We start from the raw sequence: 27,648 nt of genomic DNA on the forward strand, positions 1-27,648 counted from the left end.
GGAAGTGTAGTGCAGGTGTTCACAGACAACACCACCTCCATGTGGTATTGCAACAAACAGGGCGGGGTGGGGTCGTGGACCCTTTGTCAGGAGGTTCTGCGCCTCTGGACATGGCTGGAACATCAGGGCATCACCCTGGTGGTTCAACACCTGGTGGGCTCTCTGAACGCCAGGGCGGACAAACTCAGCCGCCGTTGCATGATGGATCACGAATGGCGTCTGGACTCGGACGTGGCGCAAGGCCTCTTTCGGCAGTGAGGAGAGCCTTGGTTAGATCTATTCGCCACCGAAGAGAACGCGCAATGTCATCAGTTCTGCACGTTGGGATTTCCAAGGCTGCACCCGCTCGGAGACTCTTTCCGACGTGAGTGGAGCTGCGGTCTGTTGTACACCTTTCCGCCTATACCACTTCTGCCCAGAGTGCTGAAGAAGATCGGGCCCAAGTCATCCTTTTGGCTCCGGATTGGGCACGAAGATACTGCTATCCCGAGCTACTCAGTCTATCAATCGATCCCCTGGTTCGACTGCCTCTTCAGGAGGACCATCTGTCACAGCAACAGGGGACGAACCTGTCCGGCCTCCACCTTCATGCATGGAGATTGAGCGGCGACAGTTGATGCCATTTGACTTGCCTCCTGAAGTCTGTGATGTCATTCTGGCAGCCAGGCGTCCCTCCACTAAAACGGTATACGCCTGCAGGTGGAACAAATTTGTGAAATGGTGCACAACAAAGGCTGTGGATCCCCTTTCCGCCCCTCTTTCTGAGGTTCTCCTCTTTCTTCTTTCCCTGGCCCAGCAGGGCTCTGCTCTGGGCACCCTCAAGGGGTATCTTTCAGCTATTTCTGCTTTCTTACGGCTTCCTGATCAGCCTTCTCTTTTCAAATCCCCTGTTCTTTCTCGATTCTTTAAAGGCATTACTCATTTGTTTCCTCCTGTCCCTTTCGTAATGCCTCAGTGGCTTTTGAACCTTGTTAACCTATCTATTCCCTTTGAGCCATTTCATAATTGTCCTCTTCATCTTCTGACTCTTAAGACTGCTTTCCTGGTTGCCATCACCTCGGCAAGACGGGTGAGTGAGCTCCAGGCTCTATCTTCTAAGCCTCCTTTCCTTTCTGTTCATCCGGACAAGGTTGTTCTCAGGACTCGTCCTTCCTTTCTCCCTAAGGGGGTAACTGCTTTTCACATCGGCCAGTCTGTTACACTGCCCACCTTCTTTCCGCCTCCGCATCCCTCGAAAGAGGAAGAGAGGCTCCACCGTCTGGACCCAAAACGGGCGCTGTCCTCCTATCTGGACAGCACGAAACAGTTCCGGGTGGACGACCAACTCTTTGTTGGCTATGTGGGCGCTAAGAAGGGGCGGGCAGTGCACAAGCGAACCATCTCTCGGTGGGTCGTTTTGTGCATTAAGGCCTGTTATTCCTTGGCTAAGAAGGATCCTCCTGAGGGGCTGAGGGCCCATTCCACTCGGGCCACAGCGGCTACGACTGCCCTGGGACAGGGAGTCCCTCTGCAGGACATTTGTCAATCAGCAACGTGGGCCTTGCTGCACACGTTTGCCAAGCATTACTGCCTGGACAGCCAAGTCTGGAGAGACGGCTTCTTTGGCCGTTCCGTTCTCCAGGACTTCCTGGTGTGATCTTGGTTTGCAGACCCACCACCGGGGTTGGTATTGCTGGGGTATCTATTCCAAGGTAAGTAATCTAATTAACGTGTTTCTTTCAGATGAACAAGTTCCTTACCTTCGGTAACGATATATCTGTAAGAAACATTAGTTAGTTAGATTCCATACCGCCCCACCCATCCTCCCCGTTCTGCGTACTGATATCTAGGGTTAAGGTCATCCCTTTCAGGGCCCTAGATTCATGGCACCAGTGTCGGTTTCTTGCAAGGCTCTGCCTTCCTGGCGCGGAAAGCTATGTACAAGAACTGAAGTCAGCGCGCGAGGGCGGCGTCCAAGTGCTCCGACGTCATCACGCCGACGCCGGACACAGAGCCGCAGACGATGCCTAGCGACGCCCAAGGGTATTGCTGACGAAAAATCTTTCCAGATCTAGCCTGACGCCTGGGGATATTCTAAGGTAAGGAATCTAACTAACTAATGTTTCTTACAGATATATCGTTACTGAAAGTAAGTAACTTGTTCTTTAGGGTCTACGGATGGGTAAGGATATTTGGTGAAAAGGGTATTTAGAGTAACAGGATGGGTAAGGGTAGTGGATGGAAAGGTTTTTTAAGGGCTTAGGGGTGAGTAAGGGCATTTTAGGGTTTTGGGGTGGGTAGGGGCATAGGGTGGTAAGGGTAAATAGTAAAGTAAATATATATATATATATTTTTTTTTTATTAATGCATGGTTTGTGGTGTCTCCCCCAAAAAACAATAAAAAAAAAAATATATGCATATATATATTTTTTTATGTATATTTCACTTACCTTATTTATTCCTACCTGCGTGGTATTGTCATGTGTGGTAATGGCAAATGCGTGGTAAATGCATGCATTGCAAAGAAATGCATGGTAAAGGCATGCGTGATAAAAGCATACGTTATAACTAAGTATGGGCGTAGTGCTCCGCCCACGGAGTGTTCGTAGTGCTGCCTACTTCGCGGTCCATGAAGTAGGCGTAGCAGGCAGGCTACATACACGCCACGGCGGAGCAGAGTTGCCCGCCACCCGCCCGCCCTCATTTTAAAATCACTTACAATGTTTAAAAGTAAGGAAAATGACTTACCTGAACTGCGGCGTCCCGGGACTCCCTCTTCCTGCTCTATCGCCGATTTCTTCCTCACAAATGGGCGGGCGCATGAGCATTTCTCACGAGAACTGCGCAGGAGCCCGCGCATGCGCATTTGTGAGGAAGAAGTTGGTGATGAAGCAGGAAGAGGGAGCCCCGGGACGTCGCAACTCACCTAAGTCATTTTCCTTACTTTTAAACATTTTAAGTGATTTTAAAAGAGAGCGGGAGGGAGGCGGGCGGCGCGTAGTGAGGCTACGCGGAGTGTGCCAGTGTGCGTAGATTTGGCCCCACTACGTTATGCTCCTCGTAGCCCCACTACGCCCAGGGTTAGTTAGAACGTCGTACAACGCATTGCACCTTGCTGGTTATTACATGAAGCTTTCCAAGTAGACTGCTCCCAGTCAAGTTGTTGAAACATCGTAAAAGCAAATAAGGAGTAGCACAGCTATCCAGACAAAGACCTAAGGTTGAACGCTAACTAAAAAGTTTGAGCAAAGGGATCACTCACAAGTGAACATATATATTTTATTCTTAGCATTTATGCACCTAAAAATCAACTATGAATTTGTGCTCTTCATTTCAACATCAGCACAGTAGAGAACATCCATTTCGAAGTCTATTATCTTTTCACATTTTAGTTTGTTTTAAAAGAGTAGTAAGGGTATGTGAGTAGATTGAATGCAAGGATAATAAATTGATGAGAAGCTTACATATTTTACCTCCTAGGACTGTTTTATTATGTGGCTTAATTTTTACCTTTAGAAAAATGTCTGTACTACAGCTATGTTTATTTTAGCCTACACCATTGATGTTTGTGTATACTGGCACAGCATGTATAATCTCCTGATATTTACTTGTTTCCTCTGTTATCTTTTTATCTTGAAATTCGGGCTGGCCAGTGATACAGCTCTCACAGTGCAGCTAGAATCACATTTCCTGTTTGTAAATGGGTAGGGACTGAAAACAAATTATGTGTTAATACACGTTGGTGAAGTACCAAAAGTGGTTTTCTGCTACGCATTTTTCTCTGAGATGTGAGAAAAGGTTGTCTCTTGGACTGTGCTCATCCGGACTCTTGGGACTTTTGATTTTTTTACAATCAATAAATAAAGAATGTATGGACTTCTGAAGATATCCTAAGATCATTCTGTTTGGTATATGAGGAGTTGAGAGAAGGAGGAGCAGATACAAAAAAAACGTTACTTTGGATCTATGCGCTACTAAATCCTTGTTCATTATTTTCAATTGAAAGGTGCCTCCCAAATTGTATAGAATTGTGTGTATGTGTTTTTTACCTAGAACAGGTGGCATTATGACTTTTTTCAACATTCCCCAAAATTATTTTTTCAAAATTGAAGACTCCTTCTTGTAGCAACTTCTTGTTTTCTACAAATAAACCAGTATGCATTTACTCGACATCAGTTCTGCAGTGACAATGGATCTAGACGAGTTACCCCTCAATGGGGAAACAACTTTACGAAAATTAGCAATGGGTGGAAGTTTAATGGTAATCATCTAATAATGAATTTAGCATACATGATTTCCACAATTTGATTCTCAAAATGTGATTGTGGTTAAAGAGTTAGTTGTTTATTGGACATAACTACTTCAGCTATATAATGTTGGGCCATCTTCCATTGCTAATTCATCATTTGTGACCTGAATTTTAGGGAGCAGTTCAAATAATTTTCAGAGGGAAGCAGAACCAGGCCCAAGCAGAGGCAGAATATGTGGAGAAGTTTGCTAACCCTTTTCCTGCGGCTGTAAGAGGTAAAGTTTTCCAATCTATTTGAAATATTTTCTACCTCTGCCAACGGTGTCCTCTATTGGGGTCTGTGGGTACAGGCATGTGAATCAGAATTTAACTGAACAACATTTGTAATTAAATTGTTTGAAAGGGTATTTTTATGGATTTAAAAGAAAGATCGTGTCAAGCCTTGCTTGGTGGAACTGCATGGTTACTGCAACAATTACATGTTCTCAGCAACAGCCACTCTTTCGGCTGAGCACATACTCAGTCCCACTGGTGCATGTACCCGGGTGCTTATACAGAAGGACTACCTGATGTATGCAGGTGACAAACAGATGTGCTTTCAACTGGAAATAAAATCCAGAGACGTCAACAGGTAGTAAACTCTCTGAAACCATTCTAAGATTGCATGCTTAAAACTGGCGTTGCCTTAATAGCCAGAAAGTGAGGCATCTTTTAGACCTTCTAACTGATTCTAATTAATAGGTCCACTTTCAGGCATTTTGCACATTAGGTGCCAGTTACAATCTCACTGCCATTCCACACTTTTTTTTGTAACTTCATTTTGTTTTACATATCAGAAATTGTAAGTTATAAGTGGGCTTCTTACATTGAAATCTAACTCTGACAAATATGATCAGTAGTGTAATTTTCCATTTGAGGGTTTCTTACTTTCCACCATTATTAAAGAGTGCAGTAATCTGTCCGACTTCAGGATAATACCATAGACTGTCAGTAATTCATCATTCTGCACTATGCCAACAACTTAGTCTTAGCGAGCGAAACATAAACTCAACATTAGAGCACAACTAAGTAGTATTCCTAGTTAGACTGTCTGCTCTGGCACTCAGCAACAAAGATCTACAATGCTATCCACCCCAACACATCCCTAGCTAACTTTATTCTTACTCCATGTAAAAGAGGAGCAATCTGGTGACCTATTGCTGAGGTCCTATCCAAATTGACTAGTCTTTAAGATACGGTACCTAGAATCATACTTTATGCATTTGTTCCCACTAATGTTTTGAAGAGACTGCATAAAACAGTCATTGATGTTACGTCACGTTCCACTGGGAGGAATGAGGTGGGAGCAAAAGACGAGCTTGGCGAGGAGCTTGGAGCCAGGTGCCCGGCCAAAAACAACTGTGAAGCAAGAGCCCGCCTCGGGAGCTGGGGTGAGGAGTCGGCCGGAGCTAAGGGGGGTGGGGAAGGGGTCAGTAACGCTCCAACACCCGGTCTGGCAGACCAGAGCCTTGATAGGCCCACCGCAGCAGTGCTCCTCTCCCTCTGGACCTACCGTGTAGGCCCGGGGGCGCATCAGGCAGCCTCCAGAGATTGCTCCACTTCTGCATGAAAATACATTGAGAAACCCAGTACCGCCAGTAAACCAAGACTCTGCTCAGGGCTAGCTTCTACCACTCCTCAGATATTTTTATTAGTAACCATGTAGAAACTGCACCACATGAGAATACTCCTCAAAGAAGATACCTCAAACATATTACCTAAACATTGTGTTTCAAGCCTGTTTTTCAGAGCATATTGAGGGCAGATTGTATGACAATGACTCGGGTGGTGATCACTTAAACCCCGCTCTTTAAATGTTGATAAACTGTAATACCAGATTCCCTTGGGCAGACAGTTATAAGGTTTCAGGTTTCTGACTTGTCTTTACCAATGGATCATGATGAACCAAAGTGTTCAGTGAGTAAAAGTCCTGGTGCAAGTATACAGTTTAGCAATGGAGCGACTGACTGGCACAATATGCTGTACTGGCACAGTGTATCCATATTGAGTCACTGCTAGGGTCATTTCAGGATGAATTAGATGAGAATGCCAACAGTGGTGGAGAAGCTATCAAACCATCCAGTATCATTGATTTAAATGAAGAGTATCAGAGTAATTCTCCATTCCAAAATTAGGACTCTGTTCCTAGAGAATGAGTTTCTCCATAACTCTCAAAGAAGACTACAACATGGACAGATGCACTGCAAACACCCCAATATACGAAGATCAGAATGGATTCATACCTTCTCACAACACCTCCATTAATATATGCCATTACTCAGGGTGTTGGAGGAGAACCCACCATAGACCTACTCGAGTGCTGTGGTCCTTTCCATCGACCTATATAAAGCCTTCAACCCTGTGCATTGGCCTTACCTTATGGCTGGTATGGGTCAAATGAACATGGGAGAGCGATGGGTAAAGTGGGTGTCGCTTCATTTTGCAGGAGCAAAGGCCTCTGTGCGTCCTGGGCAGCTGATACCCCATAGAGATAGGCAGGTATACCCTCTGTGGACCATGCTTTTTGCTTTTGCTATTGAACTGTTCCAAGCCCTGTTCCAGAAGGAGGGACTGGGAAGAGGCATACACTTGGGGAAGGATGAGAACAGTATCTAAGTGTATGTGAATGAAATGCTTCTGTTTCTCAATGATGTAGGCACAGGAGTAACCTGGAAGGTGCAAAGTTTGAAAGCCTTTGGGACAGTATCAGGGCTGTATGCCAATTGGGATAGAATGTACGCATTTTCCATACTTCCCACACAGAAGGTGACCCTCTGCCGATAACTAATTGGACCATTAAATGCGATCTGATGATGTTTAAATATCTGGGTGTTAAGATCTATCTGGAGGACAAGGATATCCGGGACTGTAACATGGGGAACGGCATACAATAGTTGACGGCCACAGTAGAAGTCTGGCACATGCGGCACCTCCACCCTTATGGCCAGGTGTTAGGAATGGGGGTCTCTAGTTGGCAGAGGTAGGTACCTTTGTCCAAATAGGGACCTTTGCTTCTAGTCAGGGTAAGGGTGATGCACTTCTATATTAACTCATGCTCACCCCCTTGGTAGCTTGGCACAAGGCTCATCTCAGAGGCAGTGTGTAAAGCATTTGTGAACACATACAGTAATACAGTGAAAACGCTACAAATGGACACCACACCAGTTTAGAAAAATAAGTAATCTTTATCTAAACCAAGCAAGACCAAAGACGACCAAAATCCACAATACAGTAATAAAAATTTGACTTTCAAATGGTAGAAATAGTCCAGTTAAAAGCAAATTGCAGACGCAACACTTTTCACACAAAGTACCTTGGATGCGTTGCACACACAAACAAAAAGGGTTGCGGGAAAGGTGTTGCGTCGGTTCCTTGCTCCGGGGTAGGTGAAACGTCCGTCCCTTACTGCTGCGCACGGGAGTTGATGCGTTGGTTCCTTACCGGAGATGAGGTGATGAGTCGGTTTCTTACTGCGTGGGGAAGTGATGCGTCGGTTTCTTACTGCGTCCCACAACGATGCCACAGACATGGCACCTCGATGCAACGATCCGGGACGATGCTAGGATTCTTGCAGCTCCACAGCAGGGCTTGCGCCGGAATCGGTGCAGTGATCTCGGACTTTGGAGACCGGTGCACTCAATGTAGCGATTTCTCAAGCCGCGGGCAGGCCCTGCGACTATTTCTTTGGCGATGCGTCAAACTGGTGCAGATGCGTCACGCTTTCCGTTGTTGCGTTGCTTTTCAGGGGAGCTGGAGGTGAAGGCTTTGTGTCCCTGAGACTTCAGAACAGGAGGCAAGCTCTTCTTCAAGCCCTTGTAGATCTTCCTCAAGCAGGGAGCACAGCAAACGGCAAAGTCCTTTTTCCCTTTCCTTGACAGAAAGTAGCCACTGCAGGCCAACCCCAAACAGCACAAGGGCAGTATTCCTCTTCAGTTTATCCAGTTCTTCTCCTTGGGAAAGGTTCCTCATGATTTCCCAGAAATTAAGTTTGAAGTCCTTTCTATCCCTGAGACTTCCAACAGGAGGCAAGCTCTACTTCAAGCCCTTGGAGAAAACTCTAACGGCAGGATGATGAAAACAAAGTCCAGTCCTTTCCCTATCCAAGACAGAAGCAACCACTGCAGGCCAACCACAACAGCACAGGGGCAGTACTCCTCCTCCAGCTTTCCTGGTCCTTATTCCTGGCAGATTCCTTAGTTCAGCAGTGATCTAAAAGTCCGGGGTCTGGGCCCCTCTTTTTTTATAAAGCAACTCTTTGTTCTCTCCTGGCCCAGGCATCTGAGCAGAGTCCAAACCAGTTCCGGGGGGCACTTTGCAAGTGCACAACAACCTCCATTGTCGGTGTGAGCCCTGGCTCCAGACACACCACAGGAGGGCGGATCCATCATTTTGGAAGGCAGTTACCACCCTATTTAGGTGCAGGTGCTATTCCTCCCACCACTCCAAATGCAGACGAGGCCTATTCAGCCTAGCGCTGACTCATCCAGACTTTCTGGAGCCATTGCACATCCCCAGCCCCTGTCACCCCAAAGCCAGACAGTCAATACACATCGTAGCAGAGGCACACTGGAAGGCTAAGCAAGAAACTACCTACTTTCTAAAAGTGGTATTTTCAAACATAGAATGTAAAAATCATCATCACTAAAAGATGCATTTTAACATTCTGAGTTTAGGCATACTAAACTTTATTTTCCTACCTTGTTCCCAAGGATAGTTATGTTTAAAAGATGTTATAAGCAAACTCCCCATTCTATCCTATGGGAATAGGTAGCCTTGCAATAGTGAAAAACGAAATTGGCAGTATTTCACCATCAGGACATGCCACACACACTAGGGCATGTCCTACCTTTCCCATACACTGCACCCTGCCTACAAGGGTACACCTTAGGGGTGACTAACTTGTAAGAAAAGGGAAGATTAGGGACTGGCATGTGTGTGCACTTGCCAAGTCGACATGGCAGTACCAGACTGCACACAGGCTCTGCAATAGCAGGCCTGAGTTACATTTACATGCTGCTATCTGTGGGTGGCATAATCAGTGCTTCAGGACCACTAGCTGCATTTGATGTACAGGCCCTGGGCACACACAGTGCACTGTACTAGGGACTGACTAGTAAATCAAATCAGCCAATTATGGAAACACCAATCCATACATATCATTTACCGGGAGAGAATATGCACTTTAGCACTGAACAGCAGTGGTAAAGTGCCCAGAGTCATAAAACAAATAAAAACAGGTCAGAAACAAAAGGCCACAAAGCAAAAAGCTGGGGATAAACCCGCTGTAAAAGCCAGTTCTATCACCAGGGTGGTGTTGACTAAAATGGTGATGCTTCCTCGGGCCCTATATTTCTTGCCCCGCCTGCCAATCTGGGTCCCTCAGTCCTGGTTTAGAGGCACACTTCTGAGGGAGCTGATCTGGGATGGAAGTTAACAGAATATCTCACTCCACCTTCTTAAACAACCCATTGAGGCAGGAGGGCGGGCCGTACCATATTTTGAGCTCCAATTATGCTGTGGTGCAGCAGCAGTGCATGGTCCGGTGGCATAATTAATGGAGCAGGAGAAGCAAGGCTCCTTAGCTGAAGCTCTTAACAAGGGGGGCCTTGTTGCCCTCATACTGGGTAGGAAGATGGATGCAGAAGTCCGCACTAAGATGTTTGCCATGCCTGCTCTACGACTGATAGGACTCCCACCAGATAGAGGTGGGAATATCTCTCAGCTTGGGGACTGGAGCAGTGGATGGAGGTGGGACTGGTCACCATAGGGACTGTTACACGAATTGAGAGCTGCAGAGCTTTGCAAATATGATGGATGAGGATGGCCTACTGGGGTCCTAGTTCCTCACCAACTGCACGCTCTCTAGCTTGATATGCACCACAAGAGGGTTGGAGGGGCATGGTGGAACCCCTATCACATGACACCTTGCAGACACTGCTCACATATGGAGGCGGGTGAACTCAGATCTCCTAACTATATAAAACCATGCTTGTCTATGGAACCTATAGATAGGCTTAAGGCACACCGAGATAAAGCACTGGGTAAGGGGATGACAGACATAGAATTGACTTCAGTCTTGCAGTACACATTCAAGTGTCTAGAAACACCAGATTTAAAAATACCCAGGTCAATGACCTTCACGCTACTTACCGGACACCCTATAGATTAAATGTCACAGTCAGAACAAGTCTTGTCCACTGTGCTTGCTGGTGAACACTGCCTTTAAACACATGTTATAGGATTCCCAGAAAGTCGCCGCCTTCTGGTGATACTGAAATTAGAACGTACTACCCACGGTCACGGCTTGGGGGGGAAGTAATCGTGCATGCTGTGCCTGTATCCCATACCACCAACTCACAGGGAAAGCTCTAAATTCATTGACCTGGGAATGATCATCGCCAAAATGGCGATCGCTATGCACTGGAGGTCCTACAGCCAGACAGCCCATCGCACAACATGTGGAAGGCAGAACTCAAGAAAGGGGCATTGGCTGAAGTCTGTATTGAGAGCAGAAGAACAAAAGGGCATGCGCAGCATGCCAATGACTGGGCAGTGGGGGCTACCCTGCTTGGCACTTTCACAAAGCGGGGGAGGGGGGCACAGAACCACTCACACATGAATAATTCACAACTCCCGATGGCTGTAAATATGATGTAAAGGATGGTGTTTATTGGATCTTGTTTGGTACTGTGCCAAAAGGTGTTGAACTTTGCAACTAGTTGACGGCTGGGTAGGAGTGTTCAAGGTTATTGTCAGAATTTTGTAGTTTACCAGACTTCCTAACCTGGCACTGTGATCATACCATACATGAGCACAGAAACTGTACACTATTTTAAAATTATGCTCTTAATTTAATGTACATTGTTAATACTCTATGCAGTTCTAGTACCTAATTTCCATATTAGGCCTCTGATGCGCAACACTGGTTTGTATAAAAGGATCGGAGAAAGTTCAAAAGTAATGGAAATATAAAAATAAAATGAAGGACAGATGCACTGCATCCAAAGTGCAAACATATATTTATGTATTTTTACATTTTAAGAATTGCAGGTGCCATTCGTGAGAAAGGATGCACCTGCACTCTTCAGTAAGAATAGTAACAGAAAAGATGAGGCTGACTTCATGAACACTGGTCTTGGAAAGGGTCATGACTCTAAGACACGGGTCAGCCTTGAAATGCTTTCCATACCTATACCAAAGCTCAGCACTAAAATGAATATTAACTTCTAGAGGATCTCTGGTCTCGAAAGACTACACCAAAAAACTTTGGCTACAAAGACGGACAGGGAAAACATTACGTTGTACCTCTGAAATTTCAAACCTTACTGACCATTCAAATTGGAAAGAGACTGTGCAGCAAAAATTAAAGAAGTAAAAATGCAAGCTCTTCTGTATACAGTACCAATGTACAAATACACCAACTATTTTAACCGTATCAGTGGAATAGGAGTTGCACATCCAAAGAAAGTATGGCTCCGGTACTTGACCAGCTAAGAATAATGAAGAGCTTATGTTTACACAAGTGATCTGCCAGAGGTGTAATTCAGAAATAAACCTCAAACAGATGATAGCATATCAAAACAGTAACACTGGATTAGCTCTTTAATTTATGAAACACTTGTAAGTTTTTTAAGCTGCATTTATTTGTTCTAATAGGCCAGTGCTCAAAATTAAGCATCTTTTACATTGAAAAACAGCCATCACATTTTGCCTCAAAAATAATTTCTCAAGGCTCTGAGCGTATTTCAAAAGTTGGAAAAATCAGATTTAAACTGGCCTTTTTTAAAACACCCGCTGTTGATGAGGTTCACCAAAGTTTAGACCCATGTTTCCTTCCAAATCATTTGTGATGCCTCAGTGGGACCTAACCTTGTTTTGACATTCTTGATGTGCACACCCTTGATGTGCACACCCTTCAAGCCAACTTAACACAGAATACGGAGAAGGCAATACCAGGGGAAAAAACAATATAAAAAAAAAAAAAATGCCAACTCCACGCGAATTGCTTGGTTATAACTCCAACTAGTCTACTAGGGGATAACTCTGCTTATTTATTTGATAAACATTGTTTCATAATTCAGACATTTTCAAAAATCATTTATTGTGAAGATGTTCTTAATTTTTGCAAATATTGTTTATTTTTTATTGTTGAACAAAGATTCATTGTGCACAGCATGCTTCATGAAAATGGAATCTTGAATTCGCAGGTTCTGATGTGATATCCAAATATCCAGAAACTCTACCTTCTCTTTGCTTTTCTTGGGACTGAATCTCATATGAGGGTCACAGAGGTTGATCCCTGATAGAAATTCCTCCATTATTTACTCCTTCCCTTTCCAGGGAAAGAATATATTGTCGATATATCTGGATCCATTGTTGTATGCTCTCATAAAATGGGGCTACTTCATTATATTTAGTTATCCTCTGAAATGCCCATATAGAGGTTTGACACACTGGGGACACAGGCAACTACCATGCTTACCCCTTTGGATTGTTGGTAGTGTCCCATCGAATGCAAATACATTTTCCCCCGGCAAGGCATTGGAGTATAAAATCATGGTGTTCTTTTACACATATACTGTCAAGTATAGTCCTTAATGCTTCCATCGAACCATCGCCTATTGATTTGTCATGTTCGTATAAAGGGCCTCGATATTCATGGTGACTAGTATCTCAGTATGAGGGTCAAGTAAAATCAGTTCCAACTTCAGCATCGTATGGCCCGTGTCCTTGACGTATGCCGGTAAGGCACATGCCAATAGCTTGAGAAATGTATTTCAATAGGGATTGTGTTGCTGACCCAATGCTAGATACAGTGGGGCGTAGTGGGGGGGGGGGGGGTCTTGGGGACTCCGTAGAAAAGGGGTAGCTGGGTGTGGGCCCGATTGAAGAATTCAAATTATTGGTTGCTGATGATTCCCTTATTAGCTGCCTCTTCTGTAACGGTAAGGATTCGGTTTTCGATTTTCCTTTCTGGGTCCGCTCTGATTTTACAGAAATGATCAGGAACGTCCAGCATAGATTTCATTTTGTTTTTGTATTCCTCTGTATCTGATAGACCTAGCCACAGATTCCTTAACTTTTGAATTCTCCCCAGGCTTCAGACCGGATCTGAAAAGTTCCCAGCAGTACCTCTGCACGCCGGGGGACGGCGCTGTACGGTTCTGTGAAGATGTCGACTCCGGTTGTGACTTCTGTGGAGTCATATATGTCCCCTTCGGCACGCGGACGTCTGTTTGTTCTTTTTCACACTTCCTCGCGAATCCGGAGAAGCGGTTTCTCAGGCAGTTTTTTTCTTGGCCTATTACGACAGCTTTTGTCAGTGGGAATAATCTGCCTTTCCCCAATGTTGTCCTGCTTTAAGCCTCGGGGACCTGTACTCGACAGATGTCGGTTACAGACCTGCATACCGTTTGTATGTGGTATTTGGGGGAACATCACGATTCCTAAGATTATGACTCCTGCCAGAGACTGAAGCCGAAGACGCTCAAGGAACGCCGTATGAAGTTGCTGGCGGCATGTCTGTCGCGGTCCTCTGAGACATTGCGGCCTCGTTCTTCTTCAACTCCTGTGAAAGTCATTTTGCGAGGCTGTTCTAGGAGCCGGAACCATTCTCCAGGACATCGTACATCAGAAACGTACAAGGGTAAGTGCACGCATTTGAAGTCGCGGCACTATACTTAGAGAATATTTTGAATCTATAAAAGCATGAATGTTTCACAAATAAGTATGCCTATGGTAATACAGATATTTATCTGTCTGCTTAGTTGGGCAATTTAACTATTCTAAGTTAATTCTCCAGTATTGAATCTTTCATAGATTCACATGCTTGTATCTTCCCCGTCGTCATGGTGGGAGTCTCACGGTAACAGAATGACCATAGCAGTACTAGAAAAAACTGCATAGACAAAATCCCATAGGGAATCACATTATTTGGTAACCAAACCTCATCATTATTTGGTCCAAAACTTAGCCAATCCGCTGCTAGCCCTGACATCACACTCCCCAGCAGAGCCATCATACCTCAGATTTCCAACCGCCTTTGTGTGAGAAGGAGTCTCCATGAGCCTTGCTCAGTTTTGTTCCTGAGTAAACTTTTGACCTTTTCAACTGAAAGTTCTTTCTTCTGGATTTAAGGTACTGTGTTACATCTTTACCTACTATGGCTGAAAGCTCTAAAAGGAGGCTCTTCAGGCCCTGCAGATCCTGTGGGAAACCTAGATTGTATTCTGAAGAGCCCCACAAGAACTGCTTGTACTGTCTTCATCCTAAACATGTGCCTAAAGTCTGCAAACACTGCAGAACCTTTTCTGCAAAAACTCTGAGAGATAGGGATGCACGTTTACTGTTGTGGCTTCAAAAAAAGGTCACTTCAGATTCTGACTCTGAAGAGGAAATTAATACTCCGTCTTCTAAAAAGAGGAAATCTGCTTTTGAGGAAAAAATGGAACTTAAAAAGCAGACAACTAAAGACAAAGAGGCTTCTTCGTCTTCTCTTCCTCACACTCCTCTGAAAAAATCCTCAGAGTCAAGAGAGGTGTCTTCAGCTCTGTCTACAAAGATTGGGGCGTCGCTGACACTGATTGCTAAGAAAACGTCGACAGCTCCGTCGACTACCACAATCTCGACGACGATAGCTGCGTCGACGACTAAAACATCGTCGTCGAAGAAAAGTTCGTCGACGACCCCGTCGACGGGAAGGCCGGTGACGACCTCGTTGACGACTCCATCGACAGCGACCTCGACGACGACTCCGTCGACTATGACCTCGTCGACGATAATGCGTATTTCCTCGTCGACGACGTCTTTTAACTCTCCAAAAGCAAAGACATCGTTGTCATTGAAGTCTATTCCACCGTCGACGGGCTCATCGACGATGAAGAAATCTTCAGATTTTACAGGCTGGACAAAAATTTCTCCGCTTCCTCCATCAAATCTGCTAGAATTGCAGTCAGAGGATGAAGTCATCAGGAGTGGCATATAGTCCTTCCCAACTTCAGATAGAGAGTCAGGAAACGGATGATGAAGAATATCAAGAGGTTCAGGAGGTGTTCTCTTTCCAAGATCGTCCAGTGCATGAGTCAAAAAGATATGAGTCTTTTCAGAAATCATATGATGATGAGGAAGAAGCACAGCCTGATGTGAGAGAAGAATCTGTCTCCATGCCAATTTCTCTAGTGACTGACTTACGTCTCATGATCAACGATTATTACCGATGTTTTCCTGATGCTAACGCCCCAGCCTCGAAGTCTTCAACTGGTCCTACTCAAGTTCAACTATCTCAACCTCCTCCCCTTTTCTCAGCGCAAAAGGTTCAATCTCCTCCAATTATTACAATCAGGGATGATTTAGCGGAGAGTGATGCAGAGCAATCAGAAGAAGGGGAACTCCTTCAGGAAAATCCAGTTGGGATAGAATGGGATCAGTACATTCTACCTACAACGCAGTCTCCTTCACCATCGCCAGCAAACTCTCCTCCACAGGATATTGGAGGATTCCATGACATTATGGAAAAAGCCTCAAAGAGATTTGAACTCCCACTTCCAGTACAAGAATCTGAGTGTTTTCTCTACGATATTAAAGAGGAATCAAGAAAGTCCATCAGTTCGATTCCTATTATTGATCACATTTGGGACGAGGGATTGAAAATAATGAAGAATCCGGCCTCGGTTGCTGCCTCGGTACCCAGAATAGAGAAAAAATATCGAGCCCCAGAATAGTCTCCAGCTTGCTTATTTGAACATCCGCGGCCAGAGTCTGTAGTGATGCAAGCCGCTCAGACAATCGAAAAAAAACCAGTTGCCACTTCTGCAGCCCCTCCTGATAAGGAAGGAAGACGAATGGATGGTGCGGGAAAGCGTTTTGCTGTAATGGCAGCAGCTTCCATTAAAGCTGCAAATGCTTTTGCTCTTATCAGTAGATATAATAGGCAGATGTGGTCAGATATAGCACCTTTGTTGGCCCATCTGCCGGAGGATAAGAAGGAAGAAGCGGCCGCCATTTTACAAGATGGGGCTAGGGCGGCATCTGATCAATAGATATTGCAATGGATATGTCTTCTGTAGCATTCAGGCAAATGGTGTGTGCAGTGGCCCTCCGAAGGCAAGGTTGGCTTAAAGCCACTTCTTTTAGACCGGAAGTACAAACAAAAATAGTTGACATGCCGTTCGGAGAAAATCTCTTTGGAAAACACGTTGATGATGCTCTTCAAAGTATCAAAGCTGACACAGACACTGCACGAGCGTTGGGATCTCTTCAGCAGGGCAGGTTCCAGTCCTTTCGGAAGAGAGGATCTAGAGGACAATATAATCAAAGATCCTCGTACCAGTCCAGCAGATACCAGCCATACAGTCAGCAGGGGTATCGTCAATTTTCAAGTAACCAACAATTTCGATCCTCTAACATCCCGTATCCGCAGCAGTCCAGAGGGAAGTCTTCTGCGAGAGGTAAATCGCAACAATCTAATAGACGACAGTGACTCTGTCAAAGCGCCTGCCACATGCTCAGACCTCAAGGATCATTACCTTTCTCTCTTTTATCAGGAATGGCTGTCGATAACAGACAGATTGGTACTGGACGTGATGCAACAAGGCCATACCCTGGAATTCATTCAGAAGCCTCCAAATCATCCTCCTATTCACAGGAAGCAAGAACATCTATCAGCCCTCAAAGCGGAAATTATGTCCCTTTTACAAAAAGAAGCAATAGAAGAGGTTATGCGTCTTCAACGAGGGAAAGGCTTTTATTCGCATTTATTTTTAATAAAGAAAAGACACATCGAAATGGAGGCAGGTAATGGACCTGAGAGGTTTGAACAAATTCACCAAGAGGATATATTTTCGTATGTTATCCCTGCAAGAAATACTCCTACTTCTCTGCAAGGGAGATTAAATGGCATCCCTGGACCTTTCAGATGCTTATTTTCACATCCCGATTCATATAAATCACAAAGTATCTACGTTTCATGGTGGCGGGGCGCCACTACCAGTTCAAAGTCTTGCCATTCGGCCTGAAGTCGGCGCCAAGGGTCTTTACGAAATGTATGGTGCCAGTAGCAGCACACCTGAGACTTCAAGGTCACCAAATTTTCCCATATCTGGACGATTGGCTCATAAAGGGTACTTTGTTCCAGGAAACCCAGCGCTCTTTGCAATGTTGCAAGGATCTCTTCAGTCGTCTGGGTCTAAGGATCAATCTAGAAAAGTCGCACCACATGCCATCTCAGTCCCTTCATTTTCTGGGAGCCATGCTTCGCACAAAGGAAGTAAAAGATTAATCTTCAGAAGAGCGTACTCAGAAAATCATAAACCTGGCGTCGCATCTACAAACAAAAATGCGTTTCTGTGAGAATCTACAAATCCTTATTGGGGATGATGTCTTCTTGTATCCCCTTACTTCCCAATTGCAGACTACACATGAGGCCTCTTCAGGAGCTCCTAGACAAACAATGGATTCAATCTCAAGGGTCCCTCGAAGATCGGATCTTTCACTCCTCAGATCCAAAAGGATCTGTCATGGTGGAAAATCAGAAAGCATTTGACAGAAGGTCTACTTTTCGAACCTCAGCATCACAACTATGTTATGATGACGGATGCATCGCTACAAGGTTGGGGAGCACATCTCCAGGACCTCGAAATACAGGGTCACTGCTCAGACCGCGAAGCTCACCTTCACATCAACCTGCTAGAGCTAAAAGCTGTTTTCTTGAGATTAAAAGCGTTTCTCCCCAGAATTCGCGATTCAACAGTACTTGTCAAAACAGACAGCACAACATCGATGTTTTACCTATTAAAACAAGGGGGTACAAAGTCAAAACTCCTGTTGAAACAAGCGCAAGAGATTTGGAGGTGGTTACTGCTTCACAACATCTCACTTTAGGTCCAGCATGTTCCAGGAGTGAACAACAAAAGAGCAGATGTCCTGAGCAGATCATCCAGTGTTTCTCACGAGTGGGAATTGGATCAAAGTCAGCTTCTCAGAGTATTTCATCTATAGGGCACCCCATCGCTGGATCTGTTCGCGAACCACCACAACTCAAAATGCAAACACTTTGCAAGCAGGTTTCCGCAAAAGGGATCGTGGGCAATGCACTACAGATGCGCTGGACAGGTATGTTCGCGTACGCATTCCCTCCTTTTCCTCTGATATCGAAAGTGTTACGGAAGATGAAATCGGAGCCGTGCCAATTGATTCTTATAGCCCCTGCATGACCAAGGCAAGCTTGGTTCTCCGAACTTATCAAGTTATCAGTGGCACCCAGAATACAGTTCCCATTAGTGCAGGACCTGATCACTATGAACGAAGGTCAAATTCTCCACCCAAATTTTAAATCGCTGAACTTGTCAGCATGGAACCTCACGAACATGAATTCCAATCCTTAGATATTTCTGAGGAATGCCGAGATATTCTTTCACGATCTCTGGCAATCTCTACGAATAAAACATATATGGCAAAATGGAAGAGATTTTGTCAATGGTACGCATCTAAAAATCTGCATCCTTTTAATGCCTCTTAAAAATAAATTCTTCTGTATCTTATAAGTTTGGCTAAATCAGGACTTTCACGTACATCTATAAAAGTGCATTTGGCCGCTATCTCAAGATATAGGAGAGTTCCTAACCATCCATCTTTTTGGTCACAAAGAGTGATAAAATAATTTCTCAAAGGGCTCTTCAGAGTGTTTCCCCCGGTGCAACGCCCAGTAGTCTCCTGGCAGCTTAATACGGTTCTTACACGGCTCATGAAACCGCCGTTTGAACCAGTACATAACGCAGATTTACAGTTTATTTCATGGAAAACAGCCTTACTATTAGCTCTCACGTCAGCAAGAAGGGTCAGCGAAATTCAAGACTTCTCAATTGCAGAACCTTTTCTCCAATTCCAACCGGATAGCGTTATCCTTAGAACGAATTCCTAAGGTCCCATCCAATTTTCATCTGAATGAACCTGTAGTGTTACCTACATTCTTTAAAGATCCTTCTTCATCTGCGGAAAGAGCCCTACACTCTCTAGACATTGAACAATGTTTGAAATTCTACATTGATAAAACGAAATCTTTCAGGACAACAAACCAACTTTTTGTGGCTTTTTCTGGTCCCAGAAAAGGTTTGGCGCTGTCCAGATCCAGTATTTCGAGATTGATAACTTCGGCCATTTCCTTGTGTCATGTCAAAGCTGGAAAACCGCTACAATCCAAGGTACATGCGCATTCTACGAGAAAGATGGCAACTTCTACGGCTCTGTTTGCAGGAGTGTCTCTGCCAGACATTTGCAGGGCAGCGACGTGGAAAAATGCGCACACGTTCACTAGACACTATTGTGTAGACGTAGCATGGAAAAAGGATGCAGCAGTGGGACAAGCAGTTCTACGCCATCTATTTCAATAAGGTATTTATCAATATATATATATATATATATATATATATATATATATATATATATATATATATATATATATATATATATATATATATATATATATATATATATATATATATATATAATCTACTGGCGGTCGCCAGTAGATAGTTATAGTTAGGACTGTGTTTCCATAGGAAATCTGCAACATTCTATTTGGAATAACTTTGGCACCAGTTGACGAATCGTCACGGAATTTTCAAAATAGGTGGGGCGCTCCGCTCTGCTCCTACCCTGAAAGTCTCGGGGGGATTCGTCAAGCGGGGGCTGAGAAAAAGGGGGGTCCCAAAACGCGTTTTCCCCATGCAATTTTCCATAGGGACCTTTAGTCCAAGGTACAGCCCGAACGGCTGAACAGAATTACTTGAAATTTGGCAGAGAGGTAGTCCTCAGCTCAGGGAAGTGCCTTTTGCAGGTCTGGTGTCAATCTGTTCAGTAGTTCCTGAGAAAATCCAAAGTAAAATCATATATATATGTGGGTGGAGCCTAACCACACATCTCATCCTGAGATCTGATTGGCTGTCAGCACTTCATCCAAGAAGTGTTGGCAGCCATCTTGGGACCAATATACATGATAGCACCTCATTAAAAAGCATTGCAGTTAATAGAAGGTTTTAAGACTTTAGTTACATTATAAATCATTTGTTGATGGTACCATACTCATTTTAGGAATTGTGGTATGTTCTAAGGTGATTTCACCATGTGAAAAAGCCTTCTGCTGGGATATCATGATTGAGAGAAAAATATTTTCTCATGCTTTTCCCACAGAGGTTTGGAAGGTGATCTATAAACTAAACTGAGAGCTTTTTTTCTGTAAATTCACATTATCTTTCTCAGTCATGTGAGAATGAAGTCTGACATTCTCAGTAAAACATGTACATCCAACAAGGGCAGAGACTGTCAGTTGATTCCTTTGTGTTCTACTGCAGCTTCCCAGAGTGTTCCAAAGAACAACTAGAGCGCTAACAGTCCTACTTATGATAAACGTATGGCACACCTGAAGCCATCTTGCTTGGATTAAAGTGATAACTCTTAAAACATTTAATCTAAAAAGGAACAAAATGAGGGGGTTCATTTTTCCATAACAAGTATGATTAGTGGTGCAGAAAGAAAAACTAGGGCACATTTTGACTTCTGAAATCCTCTTTTATTTCATTAAAAAATTCTGACATGCAGACTGAAACATGCACTTTCAATACCAGCAGCAGTTTTCCCTGGTGAGCAGTAGCTTTACTACAGTGATCTAATGAGCCAAAAGAGTGCTAACATTCTGAATTTATGGCAAATGTGTGACACATCTGAATGCCTTTTTGATGGAATCAAAGTAAAAAACTGAAAGTATTTCCTACTGAGGAGACTGCAGTAAATGAGGAAATTAGGAAACTTCATAACAAATAAGTCTCCCAAGATGGCCACCAGAGACAAAAGGGCCCAAATGTAGCCCAAATATCACCCAGATGTAGCCCAAGTATAGCCCAATGACAGAATGTCCCAGAGTGTTCTTAAAAACAACTAGAGCGCTTACTGTCTTCATTATGACAAAAGTATGGCACACCTGAAGCCATCTTGATTGGAATAAACTGGTAACACTTAAAACATTTAATTTAAAAAGGAACACAATGAGGGGGTTCATTTTGCCATAGAAATTATGATTAATGCTGAAGAAAGAAAATGAGGGCACATTTTGAGTGACTTCTCAAATCCTCTTCTATTTCATTAAAAAATTCTGACCTGCAGACTGAAACATGCACTTTTAATACCAGGAGCAGACTTCCATGGTGAACAGTTTTACTACAGTGATCTAATGAGCAACTAGAGTGCTAACTTTCAGAATTTATGGCAAATGTGTGACATATCTGAATACCTTCATGATCGAATCAAAGTAAAAAAACTGAAAGCATTTCCTACTGAGGAGACTGCAGTACATGAAGAAATTAGGAAACTTCATAACAAATAAATCTCCCAAGATGGCCACCGGAGACAAAAGAGCCCAAATGTAGCCCAAAATCACCCAGATGTAGCCCAAATATAGCCCAATGACAGAAGTGTGCAAAACACCTATTATTTTGTGTTTTTGCAGTGTTGTATAGTGCAGACTTGTCAGGTATTGGAGTGCTTTACATGAGCATTGGTTACATCACACAAGAACAAATTCATTTTGGTTGTAGACATGGGGAGACTAAGTGATTTGACCAGAATCACAGAATGTCGAGCTGAAGCAGAAACTCCAACCTGGTTCCCCAGTTGCAAAGTCTGCAGTTCTGGAAGTAACACCACATCCTCTCCCCTAAGTGCAACATTTAATCAAGTGGTCAACTGGATAAAAAAACATAAAGATAACAAATAATTTAAAAGTGCTTTGTCGCTATTTGAAAACTCAGAAAATATGTCCTTATTTTAGTCTTTTAGAGCACTAACCATAATTTTGATGCCAATAAGACCCTCTCATATATGTAATTTCTAAAGGAAATGCTCTAGGTATTACAGTTTTGATTACATCAAGATGACGTCAGGCGTTCCACACTTTTGTAATAAATATAGAATGTTAGCAATCTAGTTGTTCATTGGGATACTGTTGAGAGGCAGAGGCCAGGGGCACGGACTCTGAAAATTGAAGGCAGGTAGGAGGGTGCAAAGGCAACAATTTAACCACACTGAGCAGGCAGGAAGGGCCGTGGCAGCACAACAGACAATGGAGGGCAGTGGAAAGGGGGGCAGGGGCAACAAACCAACAATACAGGACTTGCAAGAGAGGCTGTGGCAATGTAGTACACCATTGTGGGCAGAAGGAAGAGGCAATGGTAGTACAACCATACATGCCAACAGACCCGATTCAGCCAGGAAATGTCAAATGTTTTTAAGCTCAAATGGGCTTTATTTGATCTGTCTCCTGTCTACAATCTCCTCTTTTTCAATGTAACTCAAAGGGGAAAATCAATACCCCAGTTTTTTTTCAAAATCTCCCTCTTACCAAGTTCAAAATGTTCGCAAGTATGGTACATTGGATCATGGAAGGAAATGGGGTAGGGACATGGACTTGGATAACAGAGGACAGGAGGGACATGGAGAGGTGCACAAAACTGACCCTGCAGGGCAGGCATCAGGGTTTGCAGCAGCACAATACACCACACAGGGCATCCGGGACGGGAGTGCAGCACAACAATCCATAGAAAGCAAGAGGGAGGGGACAGGACCATGCACATGGACAACAGAGAACAGAGGGGCAAGAGGCAATGGTAGCTAGCTGACCATAATGGACAGACAGGAGAGAAAGCTGCAGCATAACAGACCATAACGGGCAGGAGGGACGGATCAGGGGCATTACAATGGAACAGACAAGCCAGGAGGGAGGGAGTAGGGGTCTGCACATGTAAACAGAGGGCTGGGGGCAAGGGGGCAGGGCAGGAGCAGCAAGATAGCCATGGAGGTCAGGCAGGATGGGCACTAGAAGCAAGACACACCATGAAGAGCAACAGTGAGTCTGTGATGGCATACACACAGACCATGGAGGGAAGGTGGGAGGGGGTCAGGGGCAGCTAACTGACCACACAGGGAAGGTGGGAGGGGCCATGGCAGCACAGAAGACCATGCATGGCAAGTGGGAGGGTTAGTGGCCGCACAATGGCTATGATGGGCAAGGAGGAGGGTGCAGGGGCATGCACAAAGGACGATGGAGGATAGAAGGGAGGGTTAGGACTGTGCACAGACAAGAAAGTTCAGGGGAAGGGGCCTCACAACAGACCGCACGGGGCAGGCAGGAGGAGCAGTTGCAGCACAACAGACCAGGGAGGGCAGAAGGGTGTGGCAGTACAATGGACCATGTAGGACAAAGGGAAGAGGATAGGGGCATGGCATGTGGACAGGCAGGGTGGAGGTGGCAGGGACAGTCATCTGACAATGCTAGGCAGGTGGGAGGGGAGTGGCAGCTCAACAGAACACTCAGAGTAGATAGGAGTGGCAGGTCCATGGAACATGGTGGCCAAAAAGGATGGAGCAGGGGCATGCACAAAGACATCGGAGGGCAGGGGGAAGGAGAATAGGGGCAGCAAGCTAAGCACAGAGTTTAAGCAGGAGGTCAATGATGGGGCATAGAATTGGGCAATGGAGGGCAGGAGGAGGGGACTGGTACATTATACTAAATTGAGGGCAGTGGCAGCACATCAGACCATGCATGGCAGGAGGGAGGAGGCTATTCCATGGATTCACACAACAGAGGATAGGGAGGAGGGAGATGGGGCAGCAAGCTAACTGTTCAGAGAAGGCGGGTATTAGAAACTTTATTGTTTTTAAAACGTGTGTCTGTGCGAACTACTTAAAATATGAACAAGTATGCAGCATAATCTCACTTTTATTCAGGAAGAAGAGGACGTTTGTGACTGTGACTCCGGGCTCACTTGGCAGAAACACCCCCTGACCCTCCACCCCCTATCGCAAAATGTAATGCCCGTGAAAAGGGTAGGTGAACACAGTGTTATATAGAACATAGTCCTGAGAGCACGATTGAAAATGAAAACTAGATATAGTGTATGGTATAAACTATGCACCAAAAAGTGTGATATAAGATTAACCGGGCGTGAAATATAATATGCAATACATTGTGCGCAATGACAGATTCATTGGAGAGCGCGAGATAGCACAGGCACTAGCGCGTGCTATGCGATGTGCGCCTTGGAGTGTAATATGCACAGGGCAGTGTTGTGTAACCTAACTAGTCTCTAAAGTTGTAATATAAAATATGTGCTGGGGAGTGTAACGTTGCATATGCACTGTGACAAAGATATGGATCCCAGATTGTAATATGTATGGCATAGCACTGTGCGTTATAACATAGGCATCGAGCAAGGCACGTTAGATGGGGCAATATAACCCATGCGAAGACAAGTGTGGCATGACATATTCACGGGGTGGTGTTACAGTGCACATGGGCTAGAGAGTGCCATAGCATATGCACTAGCTGGTGGAATACAACACAGAGGTGTGTGGCACTCGGCAGGCAATGGTGGGTGTAACACAGCATTGGGCTCTGCCAGGAGCGCGCTGTGACTCTCAAGTGATGTTCGTCCCCTTTCCAGAGAGTAAAATAAAAAGTATTACACATCCGGCAGTGGATGTGTGTTATATTAACCGTGAGGGGTGTTTCTTACATAGTTTTGGTCGAATTTTTGTCGAATCCCCTTTGAATGGCTTGGTGTGCATGTGTATTAAATGTGCCCGTCAATAGCTACCCATGTTTGTATAAATAAACGACAAGGGTGTCTACCGGGATTAGGCACGGTAGGGCATCAGACATGTCAGAGCTTCACTAGTGGATTCATTGTATGCATAGTCGCCTTTTAATGAATATCACTCAAATCGTCATGGTGATAGGTACGTACGGTTTGTCCAGCATGTCCGAGGTGTGTCTATAAATATATATTTTTTAAAAATAATAAAAAACAGTGGCCGGCCCTGGGGATTGGGGTCAAAAAAATATAATTAGGAGACAGGCCCTGGGGGATGGGGTCATCAGGGCCAATAAATTAGAATAAGAAGGGGAACCACACAGCCCCCCTTCTTAAAAAATTAAAATAAATAAAAGACTGGCATTGTGCCGGAGGCCACGCCCCCTCCTTGCAGCACTCTGCAAATGCGCCCCCTGGTGAGTTGTAAGTTGGGGAATTAATTCCTCTTCAATACTGAGGGTCCCTGAGGGCCAACTAGCCCAACAGGCATCTCCAGTATGCGCCAGGGAGCTGCGCTGCAGACAGGTGTTCTGAGGCCAAGCCCCTTTTTACACCTCTCTGCAACGCAGGTCTGTGGCGCTTACTGGAGGTACCTAGTGGTCTAGTTTGACCCTAGGGACCCTTAGGATTCAAGGGGACTTAATCTCTCAACTTAGAAAAGCCACAGGGCGCGTTTACACAGTGGTGAAGGGAGGGGACGGGGCCTGAGGTGACGTGTGCAAAAACGCACTATGGCACGTTTTAAATTGGGGATATAATTTCCCTTCAATACTGAGGGCCCCTGGGGGCTAACTAGCCCACCAAGTGCTTCCAGTAAGCGCCACTGAGCTGCATTGCAGAGAGGTGGTCCAGGCTGTGCCACTTTTTACACCTCTCTGCAACGCAGCTCTGTGGCACTTACTGGAGGTACCTAGTGGGCTAGTTGGACCCTAGGGACCCTCAGGATTCAAATGAACTTAATCTCCCAACTAAAAACGGACACAGGGCGTGTTTACACAGTGGTGAAAGGAGGGGATGGGGCCTGAGTTAACGTGTGCAAAAACACCCTGTGGCCTGTTTTAAGAGGTAGTTTTAATCCCCCTGCCCTATTATATACTAGGGGCTTACAGAGGAGGTCATGATAATCACAGGGGGACCCCAACGCATAATGTTCCCTAGTGTATGTAGGTGTTTTCACTGTATTCTAAGTGTCTTTTAACATAGCACTGGCTCTAGGACTGTTTAGTCAGACTCAGTTACCACCAGTATCCGTCTGAAAAAGTTGAGGGTACAGGATGATTTTGCAACAAGGATCCTTTCTGCTCTTCTTTTTGTTCTTTCTGCACGTTATCCTTCTTCCTGTACTTTTCTTCGTCTTTGAGGACTTCTGTTGCTTCTTTCTGCACTTCTTTTTTTTCTTTCTGTGCATTTTTTCTTCTTTCTTCACATGTCCTATCTCTGTAGGCATAGTTAGAAATTAGCATTTAAAAAAACCTTTGAAATTCACAGCAAAAACCATAGGTTTCAGGCACGTTCTAGTTAGGAATTAGCATTTAAAAAACCTCAGAAATTCACTGAAAAAACCATAGGTTTCAGGGGTGTTATAGTTAGCTGGACTTTTCACTTGTACAAAACCATTGAAATTCCCCTGTTATAGTTAGTTCAGCTAACTATAACTCGCGCGCCCGCAATGCACTGCTGATGACGACACATATTACATCACTCATGACATGGTCAGTGACATCACTCATGACATCACTCATGACATCACTGATGACATCACTGATGACATCATCCTTGTGATAGAGTGGTAGACCTCCTCTCACCCTAATATAACCTTTGATACACACATTCAAAAATAGAGACTAAAATTTTCAAAACAATGGACATACCAATACCAGTTACAACAACCTCTTCAGTAATTCTAAGATCCACATACACATCCACTCATTCACCAACAGTCCTATACAGTCACTCATACATGTACTCGCTCATCATATGTACTCATACACCTATACATCCTGTTACATAATGCCACTCATCCATAGAGTTGCTCACACATATAGTCACTCATGCTAATAAAGAATCAGACATACATTTACTTGCATATACAGTTATACATACACCACCACACTTACTTCTACGGAAACTTACACATACTTAGTCTTTTAAACAATCACTTATAGAAACACATACTTATTCATACAGGAACTCTTTCAATCTCTCACTCTCACATATACTCACTTATATACACCAATAGTCACATATACTAGTTTAAAACATATGTAGTTACTCATAAAGACACTATTGAGACAGTCATTCACTCACTAACACACCCATACACACACTCATCCACCCATACAGTCCTGCACACATGCTGTCTTCAACACATACAAACAGTGAGTCACTCATTCATGCACCTATACACTACGTAATACCCCCCACCGAACCATGCAGACACTCAGACTGATACTCAAAAAACCAACTAATAACCTATATAGACACCCATGTAGCTACTCACCAACCCATGCAGCCACTTATACACAAAGTGAAAGACTGATACAGATATTTACATATTTTTTTTTTTTTTTTTTTTTTTTTTTGAAAACCTTTATTTCGAAATTCAGGACACAGCTATTCAGCCGACAGCCCGAAGGTTCGGCAGCATTGCAAGTAATGCGTCCCGGATACAGTACGAAGTGTAATGCAAAGGTCCAATTTTAAATAAACACAGAAAAAACACACAACAAACCCCAGCAAGGC

The 27,648-nt window shown here is 44.4% G+C and overlaps 1 protein-coding gene across 1 annotated transcript in view; it reads left to right on the forward strand.

Moving 5' to 3' along the window:
• The window catches only part of PCCB (propionyl-CoA carboxylase subunit beta), a 548,767-nt gene that overhangs the window by 516,040 nt on the left and 5,079 nt on the right, over positions 1-27,648 (forward strand). Inside the window, exon 14 of the mRNA XM_085634345.1 lies at positions 4,404-4,503. Within this exon, the coding sequence (XP_085490471.1) occupies positions 4,404-4,503 (100 nt within the window). The remainder of the gene's footprint in view (positions 1-4,403; positions 4,504-27,648) is intronic.

Source organism: Triturus cristatus, chromosome 11 (assembly GCF_964204655.1).
Source record: "Triturus cristatus chromosome 11, aTriCri1.1, whole genome shotgun sequence".
NCBI lineage: Eukaryota > Metazoa > Chordata > Amphibia > Caudata > Salamandridae > Triturus > Triturus cristatus.